This window comes from Labrus bergylta, chromosome 7, assembly GCF_963930695.1.
Source record: "Labrus bergylta chromosome 7, fLabBer1.1, whole genome shotgun sequence".
In the NCBI taxonomy this organism is placed as follows: Eukaryota; Metazoa; Chordata; class Actinopteri; order Labriformes; family Labridae; genus Labrus; species Labrus bergylta.
The window spans coordinates 6,359,494-6,371,539 of NC_089201.1; the positions used below are offsets into that span (position 1 = coordinate 6,359,494).

Below are 12,046 nucleotides of genomic sequence, written 5' to 3' on the forward strand. Positions count from 1 at the left end.
CACCTGCACCCCTCACTCGTCTCGTCTGCTCCACCTGCACCCCTCACTCGTCCCGTCTGCTCCACTTGCACCCCTCACTCGTCCCGTCTGCTCCACCTGCACCCCTCACTCGTCCCGTCTGCTCCACCTGCACCCCTCACTCGTCTCGTCTGCTCCACCTGCACCCCTCACTCGTCCCGTCTGCTCCACCTGCACCCCTCACTCGTCCCGTCTGCTCCACTTGCACCCCTCACTCGTCCCGTCTGCTCCACCTGCACCCCTCACTCGTCTCGTCTGCTCCACCTGCACCCCTCCCTCGTCCCGTCTGCTCCCCCTGCGTCATTATTGCTGTGGAATGTGAAATACCTAACCTCATTGTGTAACAGTGGTCCCTTTAAAATTCCTCAGTGGATCCAGGTGACAGTGTGCAGACAAACGGCAGACTGGTGGGAGGTCCAGGTTCATAGCAGACCTGAGACTCGGCTCGGCCTCTAATTAAATCCTGCCTGAGTCTTTGATCTGTGCAGAGCCGTAGAACGAGGCCCGCCAACAACAGAGAAGTTTCCCCGTGTAACGCGGGCTCCATCACAGCTTCCAGGCGACAGCTGTACGGCTGTCATCCTTCCAAGCACATCAAAGACCCCTGTTTTTATTTCCTTGTTCGTTTGGGTCTCATGCTGTGAGGTAGAACAGCGGAGGAGGACTCAGGGGCAGCCCGACGTCATCGTCAGCAACCTCCAGTCGAGCTGTTTGTTCCTCAACATCATGATGTGCACACAAACCTATCGACACCTGATTCATATACCAGGACAACACAAATAGAAGTCATAAAGACCCTTTATTGGGTTTGTTTTTAATGAGCAGAAATTGCAGCACACTCTGTCTTTGTCTCTTTCTGCCTGGACAGATCTCATCACATGGCTTCAGTTTTCATTATTCATACAGCCGGCTCTCTGTTTATCCTCGGCCTTGTTTTATTTATGGAAGTCACGTTCTGTGGCTGAAGCTACAAGGTGGATCTTTCTCTCTCAGCCTCGGGCAGTCTTAACTTTTCCACAGACGGGGAAAGCTTGTGTTTACTTTACAATTAGCATTTCTTAAAGAGGACACGGTAGTATTTCACACGAGGAAAAAGCACAGGTGTGAATAATGACACGATGGCTGGAGTCCTATTGCTGGGAATGCCTGTCTGCACGCACTCTCACACGGCATGGCTTACTGGGCCGTTTTAAAATAACATTTCTAATGTTGTACCACCTGTGATGTCAAATGTAAAAAAAAAAAAAAAAAAAGGTTCATGCATTTTCAGGTGGAATAGAGTCCAGATCATGGTTTTTATTTTTGCACTCGGTTATGCCGTGTATCACCAGAAGAAACTTCCATCCATACATTATTGATTTTCCCGCTTCCCCCTTTCTCTGTCGCAGGAGCCGAGCGAGACATAATTAGCTTAGCTAGATCCACTGTCTCCCATTCACTGAGATGTATCTGGTGTTAGCTGACCAGAGCTGTTGATTTTTTTGAGACCAAAGAAGAGAAGAGGACGAGACTCAGCAGCAGGAAAACGGCCAGATCAGGCTTTTGTAATATGGGGTCTAATGGGAAATGACTCCCTTTTTATGAGCCGGCCCTCTAAAGGCCACTCAAGGAACTGCAGCTTTTGGCTCCTGCATGCTGACTGGCTTTTCCGTTTCAGAGGTTTCTGCTCGACCTCTTGAATCAGTTTATTTTCTAAATGCAGACACATGAGAATGATATCGATCTCTGCGTCTCTCTCTGATCTCTGAAGCAGCTCACACACATCTCTCTCTCTCTCTGCTGTGTGCTGTATCTGTTAAACAGTGACAGAGCACGGAGCGCCATGCAGGCACAGGCCCCTCCGGGTTCACTACTGACATCTCTGTACCATGATTAATGTCAGCGGCGATATGAAACCCGCCACTCCTCAAAGGCTGCCTCGGTTTCTTCCTCTGAGGTGGTTTCATGTTTCTCATGTGGTTTGAAAAAAGATGGAATGAGCTTAAAAAAAGGGGGGAAACCCATTTAAAGAATCCTTTGAATGAATTTAAGCTGAGATGGAAACCCCCTACACTGAGACTCACTACAATCACAGGTGTGAGTAAATCAGTGATATCTGTTACACGACACAGTGTTTGGTGAAGAGCCGTTATTGCTGGTGCCTGCACAGTGTGTGTTGTGTTCAGGGACACTGTGAAAGCTGGGATTATTCCTCAATTCTTAAAATATTATGTTAGGTGTTTCTTTTTGGCTGAAAGCACCGAGCTTTTCTTAAATGTAATGCTCCTTTTCTTTCATCTCTGTCTTTATGTCTCTCTCTCTCTCTCTCTCTCTCTCACTTTCCCTCTATCTCTCTCCCTCTCTCTATTTCTCTTTCTCTTTCTACCCCTCTCTCTTTCTCCCCCTCCCCCCACCTCTCTCTCTCTCTTTCTGTAACTTTCTCTTTCTCTCTCCCTCTCTCTCCCCCTCTCCCTCTCTGTCTCTCTCTCTCTCTCTCTCTCTGTCTCTCTCTGTCTCTCTCTCTCTCTCCCTCTCTGTCTGTCTGTCTGTCTCTCTCTCTCTCTCTCTCTCTCTCTCTGTCTCTCTGTCTCTCTGTCTCTCTCCCTCTCTGTCTGTCTCTCTCTCTCTCTCTCTGTCTCTCTCTGTCTCTCTGTCTCTCTCCCTCTCTGTCTGTCTGTCTGTCTCTCTCTCTCTCTCTCCATTGCTTTCTCTCTCTCTCCCTCTCTACCTCTCTCGCTCCCTCTCTGTCTGTCTCTCTCTCCCTCTCTGTCTCTCTCTGTCTCTCTCTGTCTCTCTCTGTCTCTCCCTCTCTGTCTCTCTCTCTCTCTCCCTCTCTGTCTGTCTGTCTCTCTCTCTCTCTCTCCTTTTCATTGAGTCTCTGGATCACTTCCCAGCCTCCTTCATTGAAGCCGAGCTGACGAGTGTTGGATGTGACAGATAGTCAAAGGTTCTGTCCTCTCAGCTGACGGTTACTAATGAATGTTCCCTCTGGAGAAGTCCTCACGTATTTTCTGACGAGCTCGTGCACAATGATGTAAGAATCAACGATTGACGAGCACTTTGCTGGATACAGTTACAGTTGAACCTATAAATGATCAAGACCTTTCCGTGTTTTCTTTATCTCTATTCCATTCTCAAACATGCCTGCGTTTGACTGGTGCCAAGTTTGGCGCCTCTAAAGCTCGGGTTATCCTCACTCTGTTTGCTCTCTCTGATCAGCTATGAGCTACAGATCAGGGAGCTGACGGAGCAGGTGGTGGGGAGAAGATGATGCCAGTCAGACAGCAGAGCACTCAGACTGTCTCAGACACCGGCCACTGACTGAGAGCGTAATCCTCCTAACCGCCTATTCCCATGCTCGGACATTGTGTAGCTCTACCTGCCTGACACTTCTAAGGCTTTCACACTTTCTGACTCTTGTCTTGAGGCTGATCTTATGCAAATTGTGTTACTCAATGACGTTAACATTGTCAACAACCAATGGGAGCAGTCTCGCCCGCAGCAAACAGGAAGCTGAAATCTAGTACACATGTCGAGGAGGTGAAAGAACGCGCAGCTCTCCTGGACTGTGGAAAAAGGAGAGACCGAGAGGCAAATAGAGTTCTTTCCTAGAGCTTAATGTTGTTGTGTTTGTGTGTGTGTGTGTGTGTGTGTGTGAGAGAGAGAGAGAGAGAGAGAGAGAGAGAGAGAGAGAGAGAGAGAGAGAGAGAGAGACACACCTTTGTGTACAAATACAGTCGAGAAGTGTGAAAGCCTTATATGTTTGTATCTTTTAAAACATACAAACAACTTGAGTTACTTGAGTGAGTCTGTGTAGACTCTGAACCCTGCAGCTCATCTCTGCAGATGGACGACTAACAAATCTGTTTGCAGCAAAAGTTTTCCTGCAGATTATTCACAGCTCTCTGTAATCCAACATATCTTTTATTGGAGCCCTGCAGAAATCTTCCTGTAAACAAACAATATTTAATTTAGTGTGTGCGTGCGTGCGTGCGTGCGTGAAGATGCACATAACGATTTGATTTCAAATTTAGTTTCAATTTGATTTAGTTTCAAATTTTTTATTTTGGCTCTCGATGTTTGCCTGCAGCCGTCTTTGTTGTTATTGCTCAATGACATAGTGATTGACAAATGTTTGAGCCTTTTCTGATCGTTAAAGAAAGTGAGATGAGGGTTGAAACAACAATCAAGGAAATAAAGAGCCAACCATAAACACTTTCAGATAAGCGCTCGTCTGTTTGAGGAGATTGAATGCATCATCGTTTACACCCTGAGGGAGGCGGCGTGCTCCCAGTTTAGGGGGGCGGTCCTTAATCGCTGCCCAGGATACATGAGCGTCTCCTCTACTAAACCCATGTGGCTGATTGAATCCCAGACAACCTCTGTATGTGGTCTGAGCTGTCAGATCTCAATCAGTCCTCAGGGCACGTCGAGGTGCGTTCACCCATCCACTTGATATCAGACCTCCAAGGAGGGACTTCAATGCAAGATGTAAACAGTCTCTATGTCAGCAAGTCTGACTCAAGCTGCTGGATGTTTCAAGTTTAGTGGCGTTGCAAAGGGAGAGGACCCAAAAGCAGACGTTTAAACCATTTTAATACACAAACATGCAAATTAGAGTCGCTCAAGGTGCGACAGAGTCTATACAGCCTTGTTCACTACTGCACAAAACTCCTGAAAAGCTTCTGCGATACAGTTGCAGATCTGCTTTTAACTCAAACAGCAGATCAGTCTATTAATGATCAAGACCTTTCCGTGCCTTCTTTATCTCCATTCCATTCTCAAACATGCCTGGGTTTGACTCGTGCCAACTTTGGCGCCTCTAAAGCTCGGGTTATCCTCACGCTCTGTTTGCTCTCTCTGATCAGCTATGAGCTACAGATCAGGCAGCTGACAGAGCAGGTGGTGGGGACGAGATGATGCCAATCGTCCTCCTCACTCCTGCACAAAACTCCTGAAGTTTTTTGGGTGAGCGTCATGTGTGAACACAAACAGCTGAATGTTTCCCTCTTCACCCAGAGTTTCTCCTCCAGCCTCCTCGTATTTATTCTGCAGAGAGTCAGAGTGAGCTGATGTGAGAACACAGCAGGATATAATCAGGAGAATAGACTGTCTGCAGGCAACCGTTGCAATCGCTGTGCACATAATTAAATGACTGCATTATGTTTCCTTTTCTGCAGTATGTTCTTCTCCACTCTTTAGTTCAGATTGTGATTCTGCTGAACTACACGTAGCATTGATATAAAGACAGATATTCTTATTATTCTCACATTAGTAGAGCTAAGAGGGAGAGATTCACACACACATTGAGAGTAAAGCTGATCATTCAGGGACAGGTGAGATAATCAAACACAAACCTTGACAATCCAACAAGCATGACACAGCTGAACTGTTAAACTTGTCAGCTAGAAATCCTGCTTTCTATTGAGTTGTGAATAATTAGGCTACTTTGTCCCGTACCAATGGGTTTGAGACGACTACATGCTCCACTTAAGCCCTGAGTATTCTTGCTTTTAACTACAGGAACACATGACATCAGCCTTGCGTATCCTGCGGAGGTTGGAGCTTCCTTAGTAGAGTTGTAGAATGTTGAGACCGGAAATGAAAAACATCGGAGACACCAGAGAGCCCCTACGACAAGTGGAAAGTTTAGAAGAAAAAAACTTAAAGGCAGGGTTGGTAAATTCCTCCAGATCCTTTCTAAGATTTTGGTTGAAATTGTTTTTAGGTCCTGACAGAAATTAATAACTCATGTTCTCTGAAAAAGGAACAATGAAAATCGGTCATCTGTAGCAGTTGTAAGCCTGTAAAAACTTTGACCAATGTCTGCCACGAGGTACCAATCTGATGAACCAATCACACACCTCCCTGTCTCCCTGCTCATTCTCAACCCCTCACATGCACGAGCCCACACTCAAAGCGTGAGCTGAGGTCCGCTTCTGGAGCAATGGCGCTTGTGCATGTAAGTGAGGGGCGTGGCTTTAGAGGGAGCACAGAGGGGAGGGGGTGCAGACGGAGCACTGAGGGAATGCTACTTTCAAAATCATGCTAGTTTTCCAAAATTACCAACTCTGCCTTTAATAGATCAAGTCCGCAGATACCCGCACAATGATGTGTCGTTGTCGTTGCATAGCAACAAGCATGCAATCTGGTGGCACATCATCTCTACTTCAGTGTTTAATGCCGTCTGATTTCTGTAATGCTCCCTCTAGAGGAATCCTCCAGTAACGCGTGTTGTACAAAGGCAGAACATTTACTTTCACGACTCAGCCGGTTGTCTTTACAGATTCCACTCCTTGAAAAATCTTCTCTGTCCTCCAGTTTGATCAGAATAAATCGCTTCTCTTCTCCACCACACACCTAGTACAGCGGTTCTCTGGGAGCGGCTCCCAGAATGAGATTTGTCTGAGGATAACTGGGTTAGAGACCGAGCTGGAGTGCAGGCCGAGGCTGAAACATCATCCAGGTAGCAGCATGTCAAAGATTCATCATGGTGACTCATAGTCTCTTAAACATGTGATACAGCATACGAGTGGAGGAAATATGGAGCAGCAGAGGGGAATTAAAAGTGAGAGCTGCTCTGACTCCATCACAGCGTCACTGTTAAACGCTATCCCATAACGGGGAGGTGCATTAACGTGTGTGTGTGTGTGATAGTATTACTGAGTCAGCGCTGTGGCACGGCTGATTGAGTTAACATGTTTGAGAAAAATCTTTCAAACTGAGGCGTGGAAGCGAGATAATGCGTCAAGCATGTGGGCAGTGAAACCCGAGCTACGTTCGACAGTTTAAAGCTGAAAAGCCATCCTGACACTGACGCCACATTCACAACCTTTTCATTTGCCACACGATGATAAATCTCTTTGTTCTGTTTGGTATTTTTATCTTTCAGAGCACAGGTCAACAGTGCTGCTCTCTGTCCACCAGCACTTTAAAAACACACCAACAGAATAAAGAAGCTGCTGCAGTTCTGGTTCACTGTTTTGGTTTGACAGCTTATATGTGGAACTATTTGAAGATGCTTAAAAAGATCCACTAATGTGCACACAGATCTGGAATTTAGAGCCGACCGATGAATCGACCAGCCGATAATAACGGCCGATATTAGCATATCCAGTGACTATTGGCATGGGCTAATTACTGGTATGTCTCAGATATGACAAAATTTATTCACCAGTCAAATAGCATTTCATACGAATATCGTTGTATTACACTAGCAGCTCTCTTTCACCAGCAGAGATTGGGAGGGATCAACACAATACATGTTTCTATGAAAGATATCGGCCAATATATCAGATTTTCTTCTTCTCCAACATCGATATCAGTATCGGCCCCAAAACTCCCGTATCGGTCGACCCTGTAAACATGTGCAGCAGTTTGTAGTTGCATGGATGGTTTTTAAAGGTGGAAATGTGTTTTTTCTCTTAGAACTGGAAATACATTAAAGATTTATTTATTTATACGTTTGAAAATATTTTTGCAACAATAACTCCATAGCTTTAACTCGAACTTCTGTTGTGTCAAATTGTGATCCTGTTCTAATCGTCTTTCTCATTGTGTTTCTTTTTCAGAGTAAGGAAATCGCCTTTCAGCTGCAGGAAGACTTAATGAAGGTCCTCAACGAGCTGTACACAGTAAGTAGTAACGACTGTAAGCTCTAACGTTCAGTCTGTGACCCAGCAGCTTCAGGAGGTCTGTCCCACATATTTATAGGCGTTTCCACTGTCAAAAGTTGGGAAGGATACCAAAATAACTGATTCGTACCGTCCTACTTTTTGGTAACCTTCTGTTGGGGTGCCAAGCATACTGATTCCGACCCTAAAGGTTGGAGCTAGACACTCTGCAGTCCGTTGATTGGTTGAAAGAATCTTCACTTCCTGTGCGGTAATAAAGGGGAAAAAAACGGTCTCGTGGAGCTCTAGTGGTTTCACCTGGAACGAACCAACTCCAGTAAATTACAGCTCCAGAAGTCGTCTGCACCTAACCTCGACTCCAGCACAAACAGAGACTCGCCCAGCTCCACATCTAAACATCTTCCCCCCCACCCCCCCAAACCGAGTTATTTTAGTCTGATCGGAACAACAGCAGCACAGTGCGGAGCCCTCTGCCTTTGGTGGGGGTTCGGCCAACTGGAACCAGTTTGGAGACGGGTGACTGACCTCGGCCTGCACTCCGCACTTACTGGTCTGGAGTCTGTTTACTTTGGTGTTTCTTTTAGAAAGGACACATTTAGAGACGGAGCAGACCTGTTATTTCATTGGTGGAGGCCGACAACGGGACTGAGGCTGACTGATGCAATCGCTGCTGAATGTGGTGTGCATGGGTTAGTGTGTGTGTGTGTGTGTGTGTGTGTGTGTGTGTGTGTGTGTGTGTGTGTGTGTGTGTGTGTGTGTGTGTGTGTGTGTGTGTGTGTGTGTGTGTGTGTGTGTGTGTGTGTGTGTGTGTGTGTGTGTGTGTGTGTGTGTGTGTGTGTGTGTGTGTGTGTGTGTGTGTGTGTGTGTGTGTGTGTGTGTGTGTGTGTGTGTGTGTGTGTGTGTGTGTGTGTGTGTGTGTGTTTCTCCTCACAGGAGCTAAACCGGGTCAGATCTGGACTGTGGTCGGAGTGACACACATTCAGTCAGGAGTAACACGTAGTCGTGTTTGCAGCAGCACGCAGAGAGGCTGAAAGTGTAACCACTGTGAGGAGAACGAGGAGGCTGTTTGAACAACATGAAAAGTTTGACATGTGGTGCACCGTCCTTGTCCCGTCACTGAAGATGGTGATCTCCGACATTTATTCAAACATTTACAGCCTCTGTTCAGGCTCTTCTAGTGACCTCATAACTACCTGGAGACAGATTTAGAACATGTTTGGTGTAAGGATTCTAGAGGCTGGTTTTAAGCCTCTCGACAAACTGTTACCAGGTGGCTTTGGAAGCTCCTCTTCACATCCCCCCGTAAATGTTGTCTGAATGTTTAGTAGTAATACTCTAAATGTTGATGAGTCATTTTGAAGCGTCTGTGAAGGTCACTGAGTTCTCTGTGATGACTCTCTGTGTTGGCTTCACGTCCTCAGTGTTTCTCCCTCAGCTGCTGATTCATGTCCACGGTCCTCTTGGAGCGCACAGATGTGTTTCTGTTCTGTGTTAATACGACTTTTATCATCCCTCGGCTCTCTTCAAGAACTCTTTGTTTGGGTTTTTGTGGTTCACCTGCTTCTTAAGAGTTGAGTCAGCCTCCACTTAAAGCCATGACTCCAACATCAGGAAGCAGAGCCAATCAGACATTCAGCTTCAGTGATGCATTTCCTTTGTACTCAATAGAAACTGACCACACAAGGGGCAGAAACAAGAGCTACATGTGAAATTATTGTTAAATATTTGAGTCAGCAAGGGAGTCTCCATCATTTAAAGGATCAATCAGTAAGATATGTAGTGAGTGAGATGATAAAGTAACCTTACTGTATGATCAGACATTAAGGAAACATGCTATGTTGAAGTGCTGGCTTCTCTGACAACAATGCAGCAGCCAGTATGTCCTCCTTCTAACTTTAGATTCTGGTCCTGAATGCTCTGGATTTGTTTGGAGAAGAGAAGGTAGGCGGTTTTAAGACACCCCCCACACGGCCGTTTTGGACGCCCCTCAGTTTGCCAGATATGAGAGCAGTTATCAGGTCAAACCAACAGGTGTTGTAGTGATGGAAGCAGCAAGAGAAGTGGTTCAGATAGAAGTGATTGTACCCGACCTAAAAAGCCTCTGCATGTTTCTAATAAGCTCCACGAGCAGAAACGTGCTCAAACTAGGATCAATATTGGAGATGCTTTTGAAAAATGGAGAGAGGTTAGAACACAGAAAGGTTTACAGACCGATGCAGAGCTGGATAAACACTGAAGCTTCAGTGTCCACCACATGGCAACCTGCGACAACCAACTCTCGACACTCTGAGGATTGTCAATAAATGGCCTCGCGGTGAGCTGAATAAAGTTTTTCTCCGGTGTTGTTTCAAGTCAAAGGTCACTCTAATAGGAAACAATAGAATCAAGCCGATTTTGTTCCTGGCGCTCGCTCACATTGCGTGCATTTAGGACAGACTGTTAAGCCCCGCCTCAGCTCCACCTGTTTGTCTGTTTCTGGACGTCCATGTTTTATACAGTCTTAGACTTTAACACAGTAAAATGGTGTTGTAGCGTTTACTTGGACTTTTCTCATATTTGTGGCAAACACCAGATCTGAATCAAAGCACAGTCACTTCCTGTCCAGAACCAGAAGAGAAAACCCAACTCTACTTCCTGAGTGTCCTTTTTCCTTTTCAAACAGAGAGCAGTGAAGGCAGCGTGTTGGATTGAGCTGCAGTGATTTGTGGTTCTTGCGGTCATTAGAGCGTCTTTATGAAAGAGGACGGAGAGAATCTGTCTTTGGTTTGTGGTTCAGGAAGAGCCGAGCCGCCTGCTGAGAGACAAGCTGAATCGATTTGTGATGAATAAGTCGAGCTGAGAGAGGAAGCTTTAGTTGTGGGTCAGTCACGACGAAGAAGACCGATTATTCTGACATCTCTCAGAAACAGACCCAAACTCAACATTCTTACACTGAGTAACATCGAGCAGGCCTGAAGAGATTTTTCAGTTCATTAACCTTTCTCTGTTTGTGTCCAGGTAATGAAGACGTACCACATGTACCACTCGGAGAGCATCAGCGCAGAGAGCAAGCTGAAGGAGGCCGAGAAGCAGGAGGAGAAGCAGATCGGCAGGGGAGACCCCGTCTTCAGCATCCGCATGGAGGACAAATACCAGAGACGCAGCTCGGTGAAGAAGATCGAGAAGATGAAGGAGAAGGTAAAAGACCGGGGGGTTCGATAATAATCCAGTTCAAGTCTTTGATGTTAGGTTTTAGATCAGAAACTCTGTCTGTAGTTTTTTATTCAACAAAACATATGATCAGGATTTCAAACGTGGTATCGTCTGGGCCGCAGCAGAGGCCCTGCTCACCTGCAGCAGAGACCCCGCTCACATGCTTTAAGGGAAGTGTTAAAATCTGGAGGTTTTGGAGGCATGTGAGTCAGACTAGCGGTCAGTGGATGATGGTGACTAACAAAAAGAGAACTCTGTTTGACTGTTTCCAGTGGACAAAAAAAGATGGATGGCTCAGACTGTAGTTGAAGAAAAAGGACACAGTCTGTTTTCAGTTCCTGTTTTTGACGTCTGTAATGTTATTGATTCTGTTTATCCAGTAATCGGGCGTGAGCTCGGAGAAGCAGAGACAGAAAAGCCCAATCACTTCTGGTGAAGAAGGCGACTCTCTCCTGCCTCCTTCTCTCGCTCTGTTGTTTTCTGTTTGCTTATCTCTCGTTTCTAATTCTCTCATCAGCGTCAAGCCAAGTACTCCGAGAACAAGCTGAAGTCCATCAAAGCGAGGAACGAGTACCTGCTTACCCTGGAGGCGTCAAACTCCTCTGTGTTCAAATACTACATCCACGACCTGTCCGACCTGACAGATGTAAGTATGAAACAACGTGCTGGCTAAACGCTGAAGCTTCAGTATTTAAGGAGAAGATGTTTATCTGAGCTTGTCAGATGAATGTGTCTTTATATTTAGTGTAATGAGATGGTGACAAAGAAGGGCGGCCCCGGTCAATCCGTGTCGACGCAGCTCAAATCTACTTACAACTATGTGTCTGGATGCAGAGTGTGGGTAGCACCTAGAAGTGTGTGTGTGTGTGTGTGTGTGTTCTTATTTTCTACTCATGTTCAGTTCACTACAGCACTCACGTCTCTCTTTCTCTCTCTCTCTCTCTCTCTCTCTCTCTCTCTCTCTCTCTCTCTCTCTCTGCTCTGCCAGCATGTTTTTGCAGCTGTGTAGGTAAACATGACTTATTTATGGTACGACTCACCTGGGTTGTTATTGCCGCATCATAGAAATAAACTTCCTGCAGCGTATTCTGCAGAGAGGAAACAGCAGAAGGAGGTTTTTTTTTTTTTTTGGAGACTTTTATTTTCCAGACAGGACTGAGGGAAAGAGAAACATGGCCTCTCTTCAGCCGCATGCTGAGCACTGAAATTACCCCTCTCCCCGC

At 46.0% G+C, this 12,046-nt stretch overlaps 1 protein-coding gene across 4 annotated transcripts in view; it reads left to right on the top strand.

Moving 5' to 3' along the window:
- Positions 1-12,046, top strand: part of srgap1a (SLIT-ROBO Rho GTPase activating protein 1a) — a 90,933-nt gene that overhangs the window by 41,827 nt on the left and 37,060 nt on the right. For all 4 annotated transcript variants that reach the window (XM_020639758.3, XM_029278435.2, XM_020639756.3 and 1 more), the window contains exons 4-6: positions 7,569-7,631; positions 10,629-10,808; positions 11,341-11,469. In XM_020639758.3, the coding sequence (XP_020495414.1) occupies positions 7,569-7,631; positions 10,629-10,808; positions 11,341-11,469 (372 nt within the window). The remainder of the gene's footprint in view (positions 1-7,568; positions 7,632-10,628; positions 10,809-11,340; positions 11,470-12,046) is intronic.